Below are 24,020 nucleotides of genomic sequence, written 5' to 3'. Positions count from 1 at the left end.
TTGCTACTGGTTTTCTGCTGCTGGGATAGTGGTGGTGCTGGTTGGAGGTTCCACTCAGCTGGTGTTAATGGTAGACGCCGTTCAGCTGCTGCTGATTGGCTCAGCCTACTGAAGAGCCAATCAGCAGTTGGCAGATGGTTGTCTTATCCAGGTGAAGGACTCCATGTCCAGTCAGAAAGAAGATCTGGTTGTTTGGTCTGCTGCACTGCCGACACCTCCGTTTGTTGGGACGCCTCTGAGGACTTTGGACTCTTTCTGTCCTGCTGTCTGGTCCGTCCTGCTTCCTGCCTGATTACCTGCAAACCTTAACAGAGGACTCTGGACTCTGGACTCTCCATGTGCCAAACTGGTTTGAGAGACCAGAACCAGAACTAAAGGCTTCCAGAGCTCCAGTTCCAGGTCCAGGATCAGTTTTCTGTCTCTTGGTGGAAACCTCCAGCAGTGCTGAACAGTTCAGCTCCAACAGGACCGTGAATTCCTCCATCTGAAGGTAAAACTGAAGACTTTCACCTGCTTTCATTGATCAGACTGAGGTTCCAGAATAATCCAGAACCACAGGGAGGACAGGAGGTCCAGCAGAACCACAGGGAGGACAGGAGGTCCAGCAGAACCGCAGGGAGGACAGGAGGTCCAGCAGAACCGCAGGGAGGACAGGAGGTCCAGCAGAACCGCAGGCAGGACAGGAGGTCCAGCAGAACCGCAGGGAGGACAGGAGGTCCAGCAGAACCGCAGGGAGGACAGGAGGTCCAGCAGAACCGCAGGGAGGACAGGAGGTCAAGCAGAACCACAGGGAGGACAGGGGGTCCAGCAGAACCACAGGGAGGACAGGAGGTCCAGCAGAACCACAGGGAGGACAGGGGGTCCAGCAGAACCACAGGGAGGACAGGAGGTCCAGCAGAACCACAGGGAGGGCAGGAGGTCCAGCAGAACCACAGGGAGGGCAGGAGGTCCAGCAGAACCGCAGGGAGGACAGGAGGTCCAGCAGAACCACAGGGAGGACAGGAGGTCCAGCAGGGAGGACAGGAGGTCCAGCAGGGAGGACAGGAGGTCCAGCAGAACCGCAGGGAGGACAGGAGGTCCAGCAGAACCGCAGGGAGGACAGGAGGTCCAGCAGAACCGCAGGGAGGACAGGGGGTCCAGCAGAACCGCAGGGAGGACAGGAGGTCCAGCAGAACCGCAGGGAGGACAGGGGGTCGAACAGAACCGCAGGGAGGACAGGGGGTCCAGCAGAACCGCAGGGAGGACAGGAGGTCCAGCAGAACCGCAGGGAGGACAGGAGGTCCAGCAGAACCGCAGGGAGGACAGGAGGTCCAGCAGAACCGCAGGGAGGACAGGAGGTCCAGCAGAACCGCAGGGAGGACAGGGGGTCGAACAGAACCGCAGGGAGGACAGGGGGTCCAGCAGAACCACAGGGGGTCCAGCAGAACCACAGGGAGGACAGGAGGTCCAGCAGGGAGGACAGGGGGTCCAGCAGAACCACAGGGGGTCCAGCAGAACCACAGGGAGGACAGGAGGTCCAGCAGGGAGGACAGGAGGTCCAGCAGGGAGGACAGGAGGTCCAGCAGGGAGGACAGGAGGTCCAGCAGAACCGCAGGGAGGACAGGAGGTCCAGCAGAACCGCAGGGAGGGCAGGAGGTCCAGCAGAACCGCAGGGAGGGCAGGAGGTCCAGCAGAACCGCAGGGAGGGCAGGAGGTCCAGCAGAACCGCAGGGAGGGCAGGAGGTCCAGCAGAACCGCAGGGAGGACAGGAGGTCCAGCAGAACCGCAGGGAGGACAGGAGGTCCAGCAGAACCACAGGGAGGGCAGGAGGTCCAGCAGAACCACAGGGAGGACAGGAGGTCCAGCAGGGAGGACAGGAGGTCCAGCAGGGAGGACAGGAGGTCCAGCAGAACCACAGGGAGGACAGGAGGGAACAAAGACCAGAAGAATCAGAGAGAAGCAGGAAGTCCAGAAAAACAAGTGGATCAACAGCAGCAAAGTAAATGTGAGAAGCTGAAAAGTCGGTCATGTCAGAATCTTCCTATAATGTCTGATTATGTGGAAAAGATGAAGAGTTTATCTGAACGTTTGGAATCCGGCTTTCCTACATGCAGGTACAGGTAGAGACACATTTCCTCCTGAAGTCTCCGTTCAGACTAAACCTCTGACAATATTTTACACTTGGCATCAGATATCGACTGGTTCTGCTTCAAAGTAGGAATTTCTTCTTCTATGGAGGAGTAAGAGCCTCCTTATTAAAATATGTCATGAAATAATCACTTAAATGTCTCATTAATTCATTAAAATAGGAATTAAACACATAAATGTCTCAAACTGTTTAAAATACATTCATCTTATGAAAAAAACTTCATAATTATTTTGCTATTTTATAGTTTCATGTTCTGGTGTTCAGTTCATCATGAATTCATTTTATCTGTCAGTCCATCAAAGTGGGCGGGGCTAGCACTAATCTAGTCCAATCAGAAGCTTTGGTAGAGACGTGGAGAGAAACATGGAGGATGTGCATTATGGAGAGGAGACAGACAGACGGACCAGGTCTCTATACTGGTCACATATGCCAGCATCAAACTGTTGAGTGGACTCAGTGTTTTTCATGGTGTGTGTGTGTGTGTGTGTGTGTGTGTGTGTATTGGAAGTGTGCTTCGTCTGCATTTCTCTAGTATGTGAAGTTTCTGAAGTATTTCATTTGCCACACTGGACCAGATGACTGAACAGTAATGCAAGTTGGAAAAGATGAATGATGGGTAAAAATGTTGCTTTTCTTCTAAGTGCTGTTATTATTCCTTCCTTTCTCTCTGTAATTTATCATCATGTTTGTTCCACCTTCATCTGGAATCTATAATAATAGCAAGAAGTTTGGTTCCTTGTACTTGTTCGATGGCGATGTGGTTTATTTTCAGGTTTAGTTTTGGATTCAAGCTGATTGAATGTTTTCAGCTGATGATCATCTTTTGGTTTTTGTTGTGTTAAGAACTGGTTGATTTTCTCCAACTCACTGAGTCACAACATTCACCACATTATTTATGACTCTGTTCACTTCAATAATAATAATAATAATAATAATAAAGCAAGTCTATAAATGTATGGCTGTATTTTGAGGCGATGTGGTGTGAAAATGCTCCCAAACTGCTGCGGAGCTTTGCTTTGTAGGTGATTCTCCTCTCTAGGCAGTGCTGTCAGTCAGTCTCCTGCAGGCATTGATCCTGCACGTTGCTTCTGATCACGCAGGACACTTCCGCTTTTTCCCGACACATTTGCAGTGACTCAGATTGCTCCCCGAGGCATCACATGACTTCAGAGAAACTGGAACTCCTTGCTTTTTGGTCATGTGATTATTTTAAAAAAGCAGTCTGGACCTGGAAGCGGGCTCCATTTGGCCACGCCCCCTTTGCTTGATGCAGGTTTCAGACGTGACATGACGAGTTAAAGCTCCCCTCTGCATCTCAGGTGAATGTTTCCAGAGTTTTCCAGCTTTCCAGGGGAGCCGGGCTGTCTGTAGACCCCCTCAGGTTCCTGCTGAACTGAGTCACATGTGCAGTTTAACGGCAACACTGCTGACAGAAACACACCCATCTGCTGTTTGGCTCCACAACCTCTTCATTTTACACACCTGCATTTTAAACACACACCTTGAACCTTGGAGTTCAACAAATCTTCTCTTTTATACGGGATTTTTCTTGAAACCACGCCTGTGTCTGCTTCGCCCTGAGCAGTAAACAGCGTGACCTTCGTCAGGACTCAGCTGCTGTTAGATTGTAGAGAGAAGAGCTGACAGAGTTCAACACCTGCAGTGGAAACAAGACAGAAAGTCCAGCAGCGACTCATCTAAACTGACTGAACCACAACCACTGTTGAAGCTGGATTTCATTTGTTTTGTTTGATTCAAACTTTATTATTTCAGTTTGCAGAAGATTATCGATGAATCATCTCTTCTTCTTTAAGTCGAGCTGCTGCAGGAAGATCTCAGTGTGTGCAGCTGTGATGGAGTGTGTGAAAACCATGAAGACGAGGGCTGACTAACAGGAAGTAGTTTACCGGATCAGAACCTACAGGGTGTGATTCTGCTGCTCCTTCAGTCAGACTTTCCATCCAAACTACAATCACTTCAAACCAATCAGCTGAACCTGCTGGTGTGTGTTGTGTTGCCTCCCTGGAGACCCGGAGTGGACCACGTCTGCTACACACACATCCTCTCCTGGTTTCTGTTCTCGGGCTTCCAATAAACAATCAGGCTGATGCTGATCACACTGTGTATGCTGGTCTGCAGCGCCATCTGCTGTCCTGATGGAAGTCCTGCAGCTGAAGGCAGCTTCCTCTTCCTCACTGCATCCATCTGACTCTGATATGAAGCAGAAACTCTGAGCCAATCAGAGGAGGAGATGATGGAGAGGAGGGCTTCAGCTGAATGATGTGTGTTTCCTCTGCAGGTGGAGGTAGAAAGTGAGTGTGAGCCGATGTGTGTTTCCTCTGCAGGTGGAGGTAGAAAGTGTGTGTGAGCCGATGTGTGTTTCCTCTGCAGGTGGAGGTAGAAAGTGTGTGTGAGCCGATGTGTGTTTCCTCTGCAGGTGGAGGTAGAAAGTGTGTGTGAGCCGATGTGTGTTTCCTCTGCAGGTGGAGGTAGAAAGTGTGTGTGAGCCAATGTGTGTTTCCTCTGCAGGTGGAGGTAGAAAGTGTGTGTGTGAGCCGATGTGTGTTTCCTCTGCAGGTGGAGGTAGAAAGTGTGTGTGTGAGCCGATGTGTGTTTCCTCTGCAGGTGGAGGTAGAAAGTGTGTGTGTGAGCCGATGTGTGTTTCCTCTGCAGGTGGAGGTAGAAAGTGTGTGTGTGAGCCGATGTGTGTTTCCTCTGCAGGTGGAGGTAGAAAGTGTGTGTGTGAGCCGATGTGTGTTTCCTCTGCAGGTGGAGGTAGAAAGTGTGTGTGTGAGCCGATGTGTGTTTCCTCTGCAGGTGGAGGTAGAAAGTGTGTGTGTGAGCCGATGTGTGTTTCCTCTGCAGGTGGAGGTAGAAAGTGTGTGTGAGCCGATGTGTGTTTCCTCTGCAGGTGGAGGTAGAAAGTGTGTGTGAGCCGATGTGTGTTTCCTCTGCAGGTGGAGGTAGAAAGTGTGTGTGAGCCGATGTGTGTTTCCTCTGCAGGTGGAGGTAGAAAGTGTGTGTGAGCCGATGTGTGTTTCCTCTGCAGGTGGAGGTAGAAAGTGTGTGTGAGCCGATGTGTGTTTCCTCTGCAGGTGGAGGTAGAAAGTGTGTGTGAGCCGATGTGTGTTTCCTCTGCAGGTGGAGGTAGAAAGTGTGTGTGAGCCAATGTGTGTTTCCTCTGCAGGTGGAGGTAGAAAGTGTGTGTGAGCTGATGTGTGTTTCCTCTGCAGGTGGAGGTAGAAAGTGTGTGTGAGCCGATGTGTGTTTCCTCTGCAGGTGGAGGTAGAAAGTGTGTGTGAGCCAATGTGAATCCAGCATCATGGATCAGGACAGAGAGGAGGGAGTCCCTCCCTCTAAAACCACTCAGAGGTCAGATATCCATCTCTAACTCTCCATGACTCTTCTCAGAAATCACAAAAACTCACATCAGCAAACATCTGGATTCACAGGAACCAGCCTGGACCTGGACCTAAAGCCAGACCTGGACCTGGACCTGGACCTGGACCTAAAGCCAGACCTGCACCTGGACCTGGACCTGGACCTGAGCCCAGCTGTGTGTCCATGAAGAGCGACTGGTCGATGGATAAACCTATTGGTTTCAGCTCAGACCAGCAGTGAGTATCAGAGTCCAGTGGAGGTTCTGGATCAGGTTCCAGATGAAAACCAGTTTCTGTTGAATCATTTCTGGACGTCTGAGACGAATCTGCAGCATCATGTTTGTCATGTGATGGATCTGATTTGTCCTCCAGAGTCTTCATCAAACTAAATGTTCAATTTCAGGATTCAGCTGTGAAACCATGAAACCATCTTTATTCACAGGAATCAACCTGGACCAGGACCAGAACCTAGACCTGGATCAGGACCTGGATCAGCACCCAGCTGTTTGTCCTTTAAGAGCAACAACTCGAAGGGTCATCCTCTTAATTTTAAATCAGATCCAGAGAGGTGAGCTGTGTGTAAATGTTGCATCAGTTTGGTTTTATTCCAGCTTGTGTTTCACATCAATAATACCAGAGTATTATTCCGGATATATGGATCTATATATTAGTCCGGATATCTTCAGTATTTCCAGGTGAAATATCCAGATAAAGCTCTTATAATAAGCAGTTTTATGGGATGTTTCCTGTGAGCTGAGAATAAGCAGGAAGACTCTGTCTCAGTGCAGGAAACAGCATCTCCAGAATTCAGCTTTCTCATCTGTGGAACGTAGAAGCAAACGTCAGTTTTTCCTCCTCACATTCTGGACCTTTCCACAAGTTCTGCACATTCCCTGAAGCTCACTTACTAAGTGACCTGCAGTCACAACAAAGCAAACTTTTACTTGGTGAAAAACTCCAACATCAAACACATTTCTACTGGGAGCTGCCCAGTCTAACCAGTCTCATCCAAGCACATCCTGGCTGTGGCTGCCTTGCTCCAGGGCACCTCAGCACAGAGAGCACATCTCTCTGATACTGATTCCATCTTCCAGACCTGTAGTGTGCAGAAACAAAGCAAAACTAGAGCGTAGGGGTCTGGACCAAGAAGGCCACCGTATCTCTACAGGACTGCTTTGAGAGCACAGACTGGGAGGTTTTCTCTCAAGGATCTGGCTTGGAGGAGCACACCTCTGCTGCTTTGGATGACATCAGCTTTTCCACAGTGGAGCTACTGCCCACTAAAACAGTCCAGATCTTCCCAAAGCAGAAAGCTGCTTTAATGAGAGTGGGAGCTTCATGATGAAGGTGAGAGAGGCTGCTTGTAGGCCAGGAGATATGCTGACCTTTATGACCTCCCAGAAGAGCCTGGCAAAGAGTGTCAGAGAGGCAAAAGGCAGGTACAGGCAGCGGACTGAGGGGGACTTTGGAAACAAGGACCCCCGGGGCATGTGGAAGGGCATCAAACCCTTCATGACTGGAAGGACAACACCAACCTGGCCAGGTATGAGAGGGACCTTCCTGACACACTTCATGCTTTGGATGTTCTGATAAACAGCATTATGGGATGGAAATGGTGGGAGCTTCCACTCCAAACAGGACAAACAGTCATTTGTCCTTCAGAAGCATCAGGTGAGATCCACACTAAGGATTAACATCAATAAAGCAACTGGACCAGATGGACTTTCAGGCTGTGTGCTGAAAACCTGTGCTGACCAGCTAGCGGGGGTCTTTACCTCCATCTTTAACCTCTCCCTGCAACAAGCTGCACTTCCCTCCTGCTTCATATCCACCACCATTATTCCTGTGTCTAAACAGCCCTCCATCACATGCCTTCATGATGATTGTCCTGTTGGCCTCATCCTGCTCATTATGAAACGCTTTGAGAGGCTCATACTGGCTCACATCAACAGCAGCATCCCTGCAGACCTGGACAGTCCTCAGTTTGCATACAGAGCAAACAGATCTACAGAGGATGCATCTCCATCACACTCCACACAGCCCAGAAGCACCTGGACCAGCAGACAGCTACATCAGGATGCTCTTTGTGGATTCCAGCTCCGCCTCCAAGACTGTAATCTCCCATAAACTGCTCCAGAAACTCATCAGCCTTGGTCTCCTCACCTCACTCTGCATATGGATCATGGACTTCCTCACCAACAGGCCACAGGGGTGTGTTCTGGGTCTGGCCCTCTTCATCCAGGACTTGAAGCCCTCCATCCATTCCTCCAACACCATAGTAAAGTCTGCAGATGATAGCACAGTGGTTGGAGGCATCAGCAACAACGATGAGACCTCCTACAGCAGGAGGTCCAGCACCTGGTCGAGTGGTGTGCAGACAACAATCTGGCTCTCAACACGACCAGAACCAAAGAGCTTCTTGTGGATTTTAGAAGGACCAGTAGGACCATTCAGCACCCACTGTTCATCACGGGAGAGGAGCTGGAAAGACCTGAATCTGTTCAGTTTCTTGGGAGCCACATAAGCAAAGACCTAACATGGTGGATTAACAGCTCCCATCTGGTGCAGAGAGCTCAGCAAAGACTCTTCTTCCTGAGGAAGCTGAAGCAAGCCGGTCTAGCAGCTCATCTCCTCACCAACAACAGAAAGCATCCTTTGTCAGGGCTGTACTGTGTGCTATGCAAGCTGCACGCCACAAAACAGATCTGTCCCGTGTGGTGAAGGCAGCACAGAGGATCATAGGAGCTGCACTCTGACCACAGAGGACGGCATGGTCCATCTTCAGAGACAAGACCCACCCTGCACACACTCACTTTGTTCCCCTTCCATCAAGGAAAAGATTTAGACATTTAAAACCCACAACCTCCAGATTGGCAAACAGCTTTTCCCCACAGAGCTGTTTCCTCCATCAAGCCTCTCCCCCCTCACTCCCCCACTCTCCCTCTTCATCCTCACTGAACTGCCAACATCATACTTGATCTGCTCCGTCTTCCTCTGGCCCACCTCAGCTTTTATTCCTCTCTTTTATTCTGATTTTCATTCTTCTGTTGCTGTGTTTTACATTTAATGTCCATTTCATTCAATATGCATGTTGCTGTTTTTATTGCCGAGTGCCAACAAAATGCTGTTGCCATGGTGACGTTGATGCAATGACAATAAAGGTCCTGATGTCCTTACAGAGTGGAGCAGCAGAGCTCAGAGCTTCCCAGTGGTCAGTCTGCCCAGCAGCATCAGACACAGCTGGACTCCATATTTCTGGTGTGTACATGTACAACAACTACTTCTCCATCTCTTCTGTTCACACTCATCTCCACGCTGCACTTTGTAGACCAGTGGATTGTCAGCGTGTCCAACATGGATCTGATGTTTGGCTCCATGCTTTCAGTCTGACTGTGTCCTTCATGTGGTTTTCTCTTCCAGCTGCTGGAGGACAACATCATCACTTTTGTGAAGAAGGAGCTGAAGAAGATCCAGAAGCTTCTGAGTCCAGATTACCCAGAATGCTCAGTGTTGGAGGGTGAGGATGAAGAGCAGAGGAAGAGCAGCAGAGAGGCATTAGTGAAGATCACAGTGGACTTCCTGAGGAGAATGAAGCAGGAGGAGCTGGCTGAGCGTCTGCAGAGCAGTAAGAGGATTTCTCTAAAGATTGAAGCTGCTGATAAATGAAACATTTACTGACGTCTCAACACGTGGAACATCACATGTTCACATCCTCCTTCTTCAGAGGCTTGAAATCTTTACTGACTCGTCTGATTTCTGCTTTTCATTCAGAACTTCTGGCTTCAGTTTGTGGCCGGAAACTAAAATCTTCTCTGAAGAAGAAGTTCCAGTGTGTGTTTGAGGGGATCGCTAAAGCAGGAAAGCAAACCCTTCTGAATGAGATCTACACAGAGCTCTACATCACAGAGGGAGGGGCTGCAGAGGTCAGTGATGAACATGAGGTCAGACAGATTGAAGCAGCATCCAGGAAAGCAGACAGACCAGAAACAACCATCAGACTAGAAGACATCTTTAAACTCCCACCTGGAAGAGATGAACCAATCAGAACAGTGATGACAAAGGGAGTGGCTGGCATCGGGAAAACTGTCTTAACACAGAAGTTCACTCTGGACTGGGCTGAAGACAAAGCCAACCAGGACATCCAGTTGACATTTCCACTGACTTTCAGAGAGCTGAATGTGCTGAAAGAGAGAAAGTTCAGCTTGGTGGGACTTGTTCATCACTTCTTTACTGAAACTAAAGAAGCAGGAATCTGCAGCTTTGAAGACTTCCAGGTCGTCTTCATCTTTGACGGTCTGGATGAGTGTCGACTTCCTCTGGACTTCCACAACAATGAGATCCTGACTGATGTTACAGAGTCCACCTCAGTGGATGTGCTGCTGACTAACCTCATCAGGGGGAAACTGCTTCCATCTGCTCGCCTCTGGATAACCACACGACCTGCAGCAGCCAATCAGATCCCTCCTGACTGTGTTGGCATGGCGACAGAGGTCAGAGGGTTCACTGACCCACAGAAGGAGGAGTACTTCAGGAAGAGGTTCAGAGATGAGGAGCAGGCCAGCAGGATCATCTCCCACATGAAGACATCACGAAGCCTCCACATCATGTGCCACATCCCGGTCTTCTGCTGGATCCTTGCTACAGTTCTGGAGGATGAGCTGAAAACCAGAGAGGGAGGAGAGCTGCCCAAGACCCTGACTGAGATGTACACCCGCTTCCTGCTGGTTCAGACCAAAGTCAAGAAGGTCAAGTATGATGGAGGAGCTGAGACAGATCCAGTCTGGAGTCCAGAGAGCAGGAAGATGATTGAGTCTCTGGGAAAACTGGCTTTTGATCAGCTGCAGAAAGGAAACCTGATCTTCTATGAAGAAGACCTGAAAGAGTGTGGCATCGATATCACAGAAGCCTCGGTGTACTCAGGAGTGTTCACACAGATCTTTAAAGAGGAGAAAGGACTGTACCAGCAGGAAGAGAAGGTGTTCAGCTTCATCCATCTGAGTCTTCAGGAGTTTCTGGCTGCTCTTCATGTCCGTCGGACCTTCATCAAGTCTGGAGTCAATCTGTTCAGACAGAAGAGGTTTAAATTATTCAGAGATGATGTAAAAGATCTCCATCAGAGTGCTGTAGACGAGGCCTTACAGAGTCCAAATGGACACCTGGACTTGTTCCTCCGCTTCCTCCTGGGTCTTTCACTGGAGACCAATCAGAGACTCCTACGAGGCCTGATGACACAGACAGGAAGGAGCTCACAGACCAATCAGGAAACAGTTCAGTACATCAAGAAGAAGCTCAGTGAGAATGTGTCTGCAGAGAGAAGCATCAATCTGTTCCACTGTCTGAATGAACTGAATGATGGTTCTCTAGTGGAGGAGGTCCAACAGTCCCTGAGATCAGGACGTCTCTCCACAGATAAACTGTCTCCTGCTCAGTGGTCAGCTCTGATCTTCATCTTACTGTCATCAGAAGAAGATCTGGATGTGTTTGACCTGCAGAAATACTCTCCTTCAGAGGAGGTTCTTCTGAGGCTGCTGCCAGTGGTCAAAGCCTCCAACAAAGCTCTGTAAGTACATATATAGCAGGATGTGGAGAAACATACTGATGCTGCTTTTAATGGACATCATGGAACACATTACTGCTGGTCTATTTCCTCTCCAGACTGAGCAGCTGTTCCCTCTCAGATGGAGGATGTTCAGCTCTGTCCTCAGTTCTCAGCTCCCAGTCCTCCAGACTGAAGGAACTGGACCTGAACATCCAGGACTCAGGAATGAAGAAGCTGTGTGATGGTCTGCAGAGTCCACATTGTAACCTGGAACGTCTCAGGTCAGTTTCTCTGCTGCTCTCATGGTTTTCTCTGTGATGCAACAATCTGGAACATTTTCTAAACTACTTTGAAATATTGTGAATGAAATATGTGCAGAGTAACACATCATGCAACATGAAAGAAACATTTGTTTTATTTAGGACTTAAAGGAATAAATGAGCCTTTAGTTAAATAAAGATGTTCTACTTTATCTTCAGCTTTGGGTGAACCATGGCTCTGGTCCTGCTGCTTTATCACCTTGTTTCCATCCAGTGTTGCAGTCAGATAGTAAACAGAATGACCTCCAATGGTTTAGTCCAGGTTATTTTCCTTTTCCCTGATGGAAAACATGATGGAGTAAAGGAAAGGTGGTGGGATAAATTCAGAGGGAACCAAGAAAATATTCCAGCGTTGCATCGAGAATCCGACCACAATGACCCTCATCTGTGATTTTAGTCTGAAGCTCTTTAACGCAGATAAAAACCCATCAAATAAAACAGAAGAAAGTAGCAAAACAACATAAAGTATCATTTCAATAGAATATAGCAGAGAAGAATGTTTTAGTTACATGAAAACTGAAAATACTGAACATGGAAACAGGTGAGATCATATCTATCTGTATATAATTATAACTTTACACGTGTGGTTGTTGTGAAACCAGCTGTACCTTTATACACTTTATCATTCCATGGTAAACTGAAGATGTATCATTGATTATTGATCAAATGAAAAATGTTTGCTGATTGTGAGATATTTGTAGCTGATGGGAGAAATTTGCACAATTTCGACAAAAAACTTGACTCAGTCCAATAAAACCTTCTGGATAAAGTGAAAACAGTGAAACTTTTCACAGCTCCTCATTAGAAGTTCAGCAGATATTCTGCCTTTACAGAACTTTTTTCTTTTTTAAAGGAATGTATCTTAGTTGTTCCTTAACATTAAATGTGGCAGAAATTTAACACAAATATTTTGTTCAATTCCTTCTCTTCAGACTGACTGGACGTTCCCTCTCAGATGGAGGATGTTCAGCTCTGTCCTCAGTTCTCAGCTCCCAGTCCTCCAGACTGAAGGAACTGGACCTGGACCTGAACATCCAGGACTTGGAAATGAAGCAGCTGTCTGTTGGTCTGCAGAGTCCACATTGTAACCTGGAAACTCTCAGGTTGGTTTTACTTCTTCAGCTTCATAAAGTCTTTGTGATCCAATAATGTGAAACATTTCTGGACTATTTAGAAATAAACAGAATGGAATTTCTCCAGATGAACACATTAGCATGAAAAAGGTTCTTGTTATGTCAGTTCATTCAGCCTTACCTGATTTAGCTCATGTAGCTACTAACCGACTGGAAGATGGACAGAACAAGTCCAACATATCAACACTTATTCATTTAAAGGAAATACTACACAAAGCCCAAAATGTTGGCTGGTCTCTGGAATAAACTTAAAGCAATATTAGTCTTATATATGAAGAAAAGAATAGATGAGTGTTTGGCTTCATGTTCCTGTTTTTTCCTCCCAGAAGAAATTTTCATCATTTTTCTTTGTTGCATGAGTCTCTCAGCTCATCATCAGCATTTAATGTGGCATCATTTTAAGACAAATCTTCTTCATTTTCAGACTGAGCAGCTGTGTCCTCTCAGGTGAAGGGGTTGAGGTTCTGTCTTCAGTTCTCCGATCCCAGTCCTCCAGGCAGACAAGGCTCAACGTCCACGTTTCAAGGTTCCTTTCACACTCATTTGCATGTAAACATGAAACTAAATGTGTTCTCAGGACCAGCAGTGTAGAAAATCCTAAAATAACACCTACAATAGTTTAGTCCAGTGTTTGTCAGTCCTGGTCCTCCAGTACCACTGCCCTGCATGTCTTAGACGTGTTCCTACTCCAACACACCTGATTCAGATTCCTCAACTTCCTCATCAAGTTCTTTGCAGCCTGTAAATGAGCCGTTCATTTCATTCAGGTGTGTTAAAGTAGGGCTGCCTCTAAAACATGCAGGGCAGTGGAACTGGAGGAGCAGGACTGGAAACACTGGTTTAGATTTACACTGGTTCCCATCCATGTGACCCCACTCCACATCACCATGACAACCATGTAACACCAACCATCCACCCAGTGATGATTCCCCGTCTAAACTACATTTATGGCTCCTACAAATACCATCCTAGTGGGAGAATTTGGGCTTATTTGCAGACAAAAGTCTTCAGATCATTACTTGGTCAGTCTTCTCTATATATGACTCAGTTGCTTCAGCCTCAACATGCTGCCAAAGTCAGACCTCATCTGATCTTTTAATGCTCCCTTATACTTATTCTAGGACTTGACAAGACCTGTCTTTCCAGGCAGAAGCCCCCACTATAAGTCCCTGGAAGTACAGGCAGTATGTTTCAGTTATAAAAATGGAAATGCAAATATAATAGTTCATAAAGATCTTCAGTGATAACAAGAAAAGCAAGCCTTGTGTGGAGAACTTTATATTTGCTGCTTTGTTCGCTGCCTGTCTAGCTTCACATAGTCACGTGTTGTGAGGACAGCACACTGATGTCAGTTTGTTTTGGTTCATATTCACCTCCTATGTCTGTTTCTTTAGTTTTTTCTTTAATTTTAATTAGAAATGATGAAAAGTTTATAAATCAGTTAAACAGATTTAAAACAAAACAGTGAAACACTTAAGATCCTAAACAGTAAAACCACAATGAAACTCTGCAGAGTTCAACCTGATTTTCTCTACAGGTGATCTTTGAGGAGACGTTGAACATGAGTCCTGATCTTGTCATCTTCTTCTCACATGTCTTATTTGCATTTTTCTCTGAAACTTTCTCTCCAGGCTGAATGTGTGTGGTCTCTCAGAGAGAAGCTGTGAAGATCTGTCCTCAGTTCTCAGCTCCCAGTCCTCCAGTCTGACAGAACTGGACCTGAGTAACAACAACCTGCAGGATTCAGGAGTGAAGAAGTTGTCTGGTGGACTGAAGAGTCCAAACTGCAAACTGGAAACTCTCAGGTCAGGATTCATCACACTGAGTGTTTAAAGGCGTTTTTATTCATGACTAACATGATACCTGCAGAAGCTGTTTGTATGAATATCTACGGTGGCCCTGAAGTGTCATTGCAGTACAAAAACCACAACACTCCACAATAAGCAGCAACACAAAGGGAGCAATGAGAGACGGGTCCAGTTCTTCATTCAGCTTTACTTTCACTGCAAGTCTCTCTAGGTTTTTGTGTTTTCTGTTAAATTCAATTCAATTAAATTTAATTCAACTTTATTTATATAGCGTCAAATCACAGCAATGCCATCTCAAGATGCTTTACAGACAGGAAAAAGAAAACATAATGAAAGCCAATTCATAACAGCCTATATAAGGAAACCAACAGATTGAGTTGAGTCCAACTCAATCTCCCATCCTGAGCAAGCACACTGGCGACAGTGGGAAGGAAAAAACTCCCTTTTAACAGGAAGGAAACCTCCGGCAGAACCCGGCTCAAGGACAGGCAGCCATCTGCTTCTGCTGTGTGGGGGGGAAGAGGACAGAAAGACAACAGACAACAGGAACTGCTACTCCCGGCCAGGGAGACCTGCTGAGACAGGAGACATACATGTTAATGATGCAACACAGTTATTGGGGGGGGGATAGATCGAGAGATATAAAGAGAAAGAAGCTCAGTGTATCAGGAAATGTCCCTCAGCAGTCTAAACCTATAGCAGCATAACTAAGGGATGCTAATCATCCCTAGCTATAGGACTTATCAAAAAGATAAGTCTTCAGCCTAGTCTTAAAGGTGGGGAGGGTGTCTGCTTCCCTAACACTAACTGGGAGCTTATTCCATAAGAGAGGGGCCTGATAACCAAAGGCTCTGCCTCCTGCTCGGTTCTTTGAGACTCTAGGAACCACAAGTAAGCCTGCAGTCTGCGAATGAAGAACTCCGCTTGGTATAGGAGAAGTATGTCTGAGTATCATCTGCATAACAATGACAGTTTATTCCATGCTGTCTAATAATGTTGCCTCAAGGGAGCATAAATAGCGTGAAGAGTATTGGTCCAAGTACAGAACCTTGAGGAACTCCATGATTTACTGTAGTTTGTGAGGAGGACTTGTCATTTACATGAACAAACTGAAGTCTATCAGATAAATATGATTTAAACCAGCTTAACGCTGTACCTGTAATTCCAACCACCTGTTCTAGTCTTTGTAACAGAATGTTATGATCGACTGTATCAAATGCAGCACTAAGATCAAGCAAGATAAGTACGGACAGAAGTCCTTTGTCTGAGGCCATAAGAAGGTCATTAGTAACTTTCACCAATGCCGTCTCAGTGCTATGATGAGCTCTAAATCCTGACTGGAACTCTTGGAACTGGAAATTATTTCTGCTCAGGTGGGCATGTAGCTGAGCTGAAACTATTTTCTCCAGAATTTTGGACATCAACGGGAGATTAGATATAGGTCTATAATTTGCTATCACCTCTGGATCCAGAGATTGCTTCTTAAGTAAAGGCTTGATTCCAGCAGTTTTAAATGATTGTGGTACATATCCTGTCACTAAAGACATATTGATAAGATTTAATAGAGTTGTATCAACTAAAGGGAAAATGTCCTTAAAGAGGCTCGTTGGGAGAGGGTCTAAGATACAGGTGGATGGTTTAGATGAAGCTATTATTTTAGTTAATTCATGTTTTCTGCAGCCTGTCAGGATGTCTGATCACAGAGGAAGGCTGTGCTTCTCTGGCCTCGGCTCTGACCTCTAACCCATCCCATCTGAAACATCTGGACCTGAGCTACAACCATCCAGGAGAGTCAGGAGTGAAGCTGCTGATGGCTGCACTGAAGGATCCACACAGACTCAGGTATGGAGAGGCTGCTGCAGCCACACCATGTCTGATAGAGGAGGAAGATCTGTACATGTTTCTCTGTCCTTCACTCAGTCAGATGGAGTGTTAGATGAACTATTACACACAGAATTTGTTTTTTCCTTCTACTCACAGCAGAAACATAAAATATCCATAGATGGTCTTGAAGAAGAACATCTGCAGGAGCAAGGAACAAGAGAGAAAGGAAGGAGAAAGAACATCAGATAGAAACTATTAAACATTATCAAGTTTAAAATAAAATCAAGTTTCTAATAAAACAGCAGATTTGGACTTTTAAATAAGAAATCTAGAAATGCAGGTGAGAACAGGAGGGTCTTTCACCTGGATGTTCCAGCTGATCTGAGGCTTTCTGGGAGTTTCTTCCAGACATGTAGAGCATAGAAGCTGAATGAAGCTTCTCCATCTGCTTGTGAAGGAAAAAAGAAAAAAAAAACGCCTGCACTAAATAAATATCTACATGCCTACATACCGTTACATTTAATCTGAAGCTGAGTCTCCAACGGAAAACCTTTGCTCAGGTGTAGCAGCACTCCACCTTAACTATTAGTTCCATCCAGTTAATAGATGTTGTGACGCTGTGAGCAGAGTCCCGGCTGCTCTTACTGCATCAGTGTTTCCTGGAACGACTGAGGTTCCACCTGCATGTGTTTATTACATTACATGTGACGGCTATCAGTCACACACTAATGTATAATACAAAATCTTACTTTGTCAGAAAACTTACTTCAAAGTAATCCCACCTGCCCTGTTTCCACCAGTCTGCAGACTGGAACAGGAATATGCTGCACAATACTCTGCCATCTTCTTGTTTGGCTGCTAGCTAGGAATGCTATCAGATTAGCTTCCGGTCCAATATGGCGGCTGCATTTCTCCCTCTCCAGTAGCTAATGCAGCGTCTACAATATATTATGTCTATGCTGCTCACAACACTGACGCCTTTTAAAGATGTCCTCTGCACCGATACGCCACCACGTCCTCCAAAGCCAAGACGCTTTCATTAGCTGGACAGCGTCAGTGGAGACGGTTACAGGACAAAGTGTAAAATGTGTCAGCGAGTGTTTGCATGGCGCATGGTGGGCTGTCTGATGTCACACATCATGCATCAGGAAGGCAACGCTGCAGACACGTAAGAACACAGAAGTGACCCGGTTCTGACTGATCCAGTGTGGGACATGATGTCCTTTTAGCAGAAGATGTCAGAACATGGTGGAGCTGCTGCAGGAGACTGTTGTGCTTTGATTGTTTACCATGTTGAGTTTTTACAGTTGATTAAATGATCATTTATTTAATATACAGTAGTATTCACCCATCTAAATATTATATATGTCCATTTTAACTATAAGTCAGACTCATGGATTAACAGTTAATAAATAAATGCTGTTCAGAGAAAACTTTTCTATTTTTAAAAGAATTTTTATTTTAGTAGTTTTAAGTTCTCAGTTTGTTTGGTTTCTAGTTTAAAAGTTCATTGTTGCTCCCTCCACACAAGCAGACCTGCTTTAGTTGCTGCTGCTGCTAGGGATGCACCGATACCAGTACCAGTATTGGTATTGGTGCATTCCTCAATTCCAAACGTGTGTACTCGTACCTGGTATTAATAAAAGTGTACCAATACCACAACCGATACTGGTATCTGTATCGGTACCAGTATCAAGCTAGCACAGATGTGTTTGATGACATGTTCCAGACGTGTTTTAAAAGAAATAAATGCCTTCAATGTTAAAATGTGACATTTTTTGTTCCACTAAAACAGTTATCCTCACTATTAATTCAACAAGAGCTGCACTCAATAAACTAAGACGAGGAGAACCACCAGACCCCCCAGACAAACAGCGTTCCCACGCTACGTATCCTGCTACGTTGCCAAATCAGTAACATTCAGCTTTTTAGCAAGGAATGGTTATCCTAAATGTTGCACGGAGTAATGGCATTCTTATGCAACAGTATCTGGTGAAAATACAATAATGCCTCCAGAATGTGGACGTTTCTTTTTCATTATATATACGGAGCTACCGACGGAGCAGCTCTTTGGTGGAGTTCGCTGCAGCTGAAATCAGCCAGAACTGGCAACTCTGACAGGGTCAGTTAGGGCCGTTAGGACAGCAGAGTTTCTGCAAGCAGCCTGCAACTCTTGTTTGTGGAGAGAACTGCAGCGTTGAGGATCATTATGACTTGTTTAGATGCATTTTCAGAAAGCCAGAGGCTGCTTCACGAGTCAGTGAGCCGCATGCGATGAGGAACACGGCACTAAAAGCTGGATCTTTGTTTCAAAACCACACATTTATAGTTGTATTTAGGTAAAATGTGTCGAATCAGAATAAAACTTGTTGAAATTGTTAGATCTGTAATGTTATTATATTTGTATTGGTGAGGTAACTTCAGAAAGGATGGGTCATTTATTACAAGCTAATGAAATCTTACACAGTTATAACAGCAGTAATAACCATAGTCACAATAATGTTGACATAAACACATCTGGTATCGGTAAATATTCAAAGTTCAGATATCGGTATCGGATCGGAACTCCCAAAAAGTGGATCAGTGCATCCCTAGCTGCTGCCAAATGCTCCATCATGCAGTTTCTCAGTAACCAGCTTCACTGATTCTGCAGTTTTTTCTTCTATATTTCCCTGTTATATATTAAATATGGAAGCATGTTATTACGGCTTTATGGAGCCTAATTAACAGCACTTTATAGACACAACATAAAAGCCAGCACTGCTGTGGGAGGGGGGCCGTGGTGGTCATGGCCCCGAGGAGCTGTGGTGGCCGTCCCTTATGTCCACTTCTGAAAGTTGGCAACGCTCGTAGATGTGAAGAGAGACGTTAAAACTGTGTCACTGACCAGTCTACTGGTGCACCGGGGTGTGGACTGGCCCCCGCTGGGTGGTCAGCTGGGGGTCCCAGTCCTCTGTGGGCGCTGTGTGGGCCCCCTACCTGTGGGATTGGGAGGTTTAGGGGCCTGTGTCCTGTCCACCCTGGGTGCCTGGTACCCGGCAGGGTCTACATCTGCCGGTCTCGGCCCCCTGGGGCTTGTGCCCACTGACTGTGGGGGGGCTCTGGCCGGGGCCTCCCTCTGCCCCCTCGTGGCCGGGCGCCGGGCTGACTTCAGGGTGGGGGGCTGGGGTCTGTGGTCGGGGTGGTTGGGTCTCAGGGTCCTCCTGGCCTGCCTCTGACCTTTGTGCAGGCGGGGTCACATTGGCATGATGACTCTTGTGCGAACACGTTTCACACCGTGTGTTCTGCATGTGACACAGTCACTGAGTCGTCCTGCAGGTTTACTCACTAACACACATTTTCCCTTCATTTACTTCTGTGTGTGTTTCTGCTTTTAGTTGAAATCCATTTTTCCACTTTGTTCATCTCTGGTGCTCCTTCAGTTGCTGACTTTGTCTTCCTGGGGGGGCCATGAGATGCCCTTTATGTCTCTGTACAGGTGCAGCAGATGGTCTAGAAGCTGTGATTGGATTGCAGTGTTTCCTTCCTGGTGTATTTCTGTCTCCTCTTTGTCTTCTGTTTACTTTCCTTTCTGTTCTCTTTCTATCCTTGTTCTGTCTTCTTCTCCGCTCAGGTCCAGCTGTACCATGGAAACTCAGTAAAACCAACATTTATTCTACATAAACTAATAAAATAAAAACTTAAATGATGAAGGGGATCTTTATATCTATGAAGCTCCTCTTTGCTCAGCAGAACACAGCAGCCAGACCATCATTCTGCTGCTTTCATGCTGGACAAGTTAAAAAAAACTGTCAGTGAATGAGGCCGTCAGAAAAATGAACTTCTGAACGGGACTTTTTCTTTTCTTTTTTATAAAATCTATAGAATGAAAAGCTTTATCTGCATGACAAGCTCCTGCTTCTCACCGACAGAAAGATCCATCAAAGCTTGATCAGTTCCTAAATGTGTGATCTGGTTTTTCTGCTCTTCTTTCCAGAATTAGTGAGTTTTTTCTCCAACCTTTCTTCCATCGGTCGGCCTCTGCTGCAGCCTCAGTCCATCATGCTGCTTTTTATTTCCACAGCCTGTATTGTTGCCTGTTGGACACATTTCACTTCAGATTCCTTCTTCTAAAGTATTTCCATCATGTTTCTGTCACTACTTTATCCTCTTAACCTGTTTGCAGGTTTATTCCTGTCAGCTAACTGATCTTTCCATCAATGTGTGCCATTATTTCAGAGCCTGCATATGAGCTCCCGTCTCGTTCACACCAGACCCTCTTCACCCCCGTTCAGTCAGTTTCTTCTCTATACATGTGCTCCCAGAAATGACAAGCTGTCACTCATTTATTTAACCTTTATTTGAACTGGTTAGTCACTGAGGTTTCCCTCATTTACAGGGACGACGAGTTTACAGCAACACATCATAAACACAGAACAATAAAATCAAAACAAATCCAGATGACTTCACAAAGATAAATATAAATAAAAGTTTGAAATCAATGACGTGGTTGTATAAAACTAATAAAAATACTTCACAACAACAAGACCATGATGAATTTAAAAAGTCAGACATGAAACATTTAAAATCAGTAAAAGATGGGATGATCTCCAGTCCCAGAGATTACTGAAGTGTTCCATGTATCTGGAGCGTTAAAAGAGAAGGTCCAACTCAAACAAACGGGACTTTAAAGAGGTCAGGCTACTGGAACGACTGGGATCAAACCCACAGCTCCTCTCTGGTAGGGATGAAATGTATGGAGGCAGTTTTCCAGTCAGAGCCTTAAAAATAAAAAATAGCAGTGTTTCCTGCATCTGTCACTGAGAGAGGAGCAGCCAGCCTTCTGATAGAAGAGGCAGTGGTGGGTGTCATAGCTCTCCCCGGTAAGAAATCTGAGAGCAGAGAGGTAGATGGAGTCCAGAGGTTTGAGGGTTGTTGCTGCTGCATGTCTATAGATGATGTCGCCGTAATCCAACCCTGATAAAAAGACAGGCAACTGTTTTCTTCCTGCCAGTTAGGGATAGGTATGATTTGTTCCCATACAGGAAGCCGTAGAGTGTCGTAGAGCGGAGACAAGAGCATTGACATGGTACCTAAAGGTTCATTTTTCATCTCTCCAGAGGCCGACATACTTCTATTCAGTGACTCGCTGAATGCGAGAGCCATCCCTGCTAGATAAAAATAAAAATGTGTTGCTGCCGTCCATGTTTCTGGAACGGGAAAATAACATCAATTTAGTCTTTTTGTCATTTAAAACCAGCTTTAAGCTGATAAGAGCCTCCTGAAGAATATTAAAAGAAAGCTGGAGTTTCTCTGTGGCCATCGAGTCAGCAGTACAATACAGGATAGTGTCATCTGCATATCAGCGGGCATGACAGTCACTAAGAGAAGGAATTATATTGTTAATATGTCACAAGTTGTGACTTCCAGTTGATCCCCGGGCCACACCAACACACACACGAATGACAGTGGAATTTAAAAACAAAGGAGTTTATTCAGTCTCTTCCTTAAAGCTAAAACGTGAATTTAAAAAGGATAAAAGAAATAAAATAGTCCAACCCAATAAATGGAGGGGACAGGGCACCCGGTCCTTATGAGTCCCTTGTAAGCCCCTGTCCACAATCCTCCTAGAAGGCGAACCAGCATCTTGTGAATGTGTGTGGCGGCGTGCGACGGCGCTAAGTCCTTCCTCCTTCTGCATCAAGCGGAGGATCTCTTTGCTCTGCGGTGTCCGCGTTGCTTGGCCCCGCTGTGCCAAGAGTCTGAAGTCCTGCCAAGAGAAACCCGGAGTGAGATAATCGGCAACTGTTTGTCTCTTTTCTTAACGCATCCACACTATGTCCTAAGGGTTTGGTTCGTCCCTTTACTTATCTTGAAGCAGGCGTTTCCGTTTCTCCATTGCCGGTTGTCCGCGCTCCAAGGGATCTCTTTCCGCTGATTGGTCTCACCTGTTGCTGAATCAGTCCTTTTTATTGTCCACCAATCCACCATAATTGGGAAAGGGGAAACGTAACAGGGCGGAGCTGCACTCCATTGTTCATAATCCATGGCCAAAAAGTCCATAAAAACAAACACATAAACCACAGAAAAACATGCATTAAAAACACAAAGATAAAAACATGCGTTGGTCACAAACATCTAAAATACAAAGGCAGCTCCTATCGGCCCGAGACAGAAACGGTGAAAAGGTCCCGATACAGACCCTGGTGGTACACCTTTAGTTACAGGTACGATGTCAGAACTTAAAATTAGTAGTGTGACAAAGAAGCCTTGTCACACACCCTGCAGACCGACACCAAACACACACACACACACCTGTACCTACCTGACGGTGGTCCTGAGGACCATCACGCCACCAGAGACACACCCACGGTACCGGTTAGCAGCCGCATTCCCGACGTTCCACCTACTGTTAGCAGATCATTAGGGGAGCACACCCAGTTGTCTCCTTACTAATACTGGGAATAAGCTGCTGGACAGTTACTTACCGTGCATCTCCAGGCCTGCTGGTAGTTTGTGAAAACCGAGGCAACGCTCGGGCCGCGTTTAAGACGTCAACCTGTCGCAATGCGGCAGTGACGTCACCGTCACGTGATGCACTGAAACGCCGTATCACATGAATAATCCTGTTTATTTTGACCTGTGTTATGATGATTCTACTGATGTTGGGAATGTTTAAATGTGTTTCCTTTGTGGAATGTTTTGGTATGCATATTTGTTATGGAGAACAAACGGTGTTTCAGAAAAAGCCTACTATCTGTGGTAACTGGGAAGCTTCCTGTTAGGGGAGGAGCTTGATGTTTATAAGGAGCTCATTTCTGAGCTGGCAGGGTGGCGAGTAGGTTGGAATGTGTATTGTGAAGCTGGCATCTAGAGAACTATTGGTGAGATCTTGTACATATTGTAAATATTGTACATACTGGGACGGGACACTGTATATATTGCTGCACTTTGGAGGAGTTAGGGCTGGAAGATTAATCAGATTTTAATCTCAGTGACGATCTGGGTTTCCAACGATGATAAAAATAAAAGGGTGTGATTTCTTTCCTCTCTGCGGTTTCCTCTCCTGCTGTCTTCAGCTGCTAATCCAGCGTCTCTGGCGTTGCAGCGCTGTGCTGTAAACTCCTCCCACAGCCGCTTTGCTTTCATTCAGACACTGTTGCCAACTTGGAGACTTTCTCTCTAAATCTGGAGACTTTCAAACCCCCTTGGTGACTTTTTTGTTCAAAGCGACAAATCTAGCGACTTTTACTGGAGTTATTGGAGACTTTTCTGGTGTTTTGGCGACTGACTTGAAGGCTCATATTGTTCTGCAGTTACTGTAAGGAAGGAGCAGCGGGAGCCTCTCCCCGTCCTAAAGCACCCGGCGGCCAGTCTCCCAGTCGCCTCCGGCTGCAGGTGCAATGTAGAATAATGGCAGTAGGTTGTGGAAGTTCACTACAACATAGTTTATATTTATCTATTGAGTTTACATCAGTATTTGCACTTTGTCAAGACAAAGCTTCATGTTGTTTGTTTTCTAAAAGATGTGGAATCCTAAAGACATTGTTTAAAAGCCTGTTTAATGTTAAATAAATTCATCTTGTTAAAGATAATGGAGAATTGTGTTAAATAATCCAGATCTCAGTTTCAGTCCAAATAATTGTGATGATTATTTTGACCATAATGGAGCAGCCCTAGGAGGAGTTGTAAATAAAGCACCTCAACGGAGCGATGACTGCACCATCCTTGTTAAGAGCACAGAACCGCGTGACAACCAGACTTTACACATTGACGCCTCGATGATAAGTAGTCAGAGAACCAATCACAGCCACTCGTATGGAAACCTAGATTGCGTAATCTATTCAGCAGAATATTGTGATCAACTGCAGATCCGGAGTGGGACTCATTTTCAGCCCTGGAGTTTTAT

At 45.9% G+C, this 24,020-nt stretch overlaps 1 protein-coding gene across 1 annotated transcript in view; it reads left to right on the top strand.

The window, feature by feature from the left end:
* LOC306765668 (uncharacterized protein) overlaps positions 1 to 24,020 on the top strand; it is a gene marked incomplete at both ends in the record, with an annotated part of 31,375 nt that overhangs the window by 4,570 nt on the left and 2,785 nt on the right. Inside the window, 12 exons of the mRNA XM_079253152.1 lie at positions 5,581 to 5,745; positions 6,798 to 7,051; positions 7,106 to 7,179; positions 7,267 to 7,490; positions 7,606 to 7,857; positions 8,688 to 8,766; positions 8,929 to 9,133; positions 9,280 to 11,068; positions 11,164 to 11,328; positions 12,300 to 12,470; positions 14,132 to 14,305; positions 15,989 to 16,150. Coding sequence (XP_079109278.1) covers positions 5,581 to 5,745; positions 6,798 to 7,051; positions 7,106 to 7,179; positions 7,267 to 7,490; positions 7,606 to 7,857; positions 8,688 to 8,766; positions 8,929 to 9,133; positions 9,280 to 11,068; positions 11,164 to 11,328; positions 12,300 to 12,470; positions 14,132 to 14,305; positions 15,989 to 16,150 — 3,714 coding nt within the window. The remainder of the gene's footprint in view (positions 1 to 5,580; positions 5,746 to 6,797; positions 7,052 to 7,105; positions 7,180 to 7,266; positions 7,491 to 7,605; positions 7,858 to 8,687; positions 8,767 to 8,928; positions 9,134 to 9,279; positions 11,069 to 11,163; positions 11,329 to 12,299; positions 12,471 to 14,131; positions 14,306 to 15,988; positions 16,151 to 24,020) is intronic.

Source organism: Telmatherina bonti (genome assembly GCF_933228915.1).
Source record: "Telmatherina bonti genome assembly, chromosome: 14".
Lineage (NCBI taxonomy): Eukaryota > Metazoa > Chordata > Actinopteri > Atheriniformes > Telmatherinidae > Telmatherina > Telmatherina bonti.
Note: the sequence above shows the minus strand (reverse complement) of the source record. Positions and strands in the feature narration are given on the sequence as shown.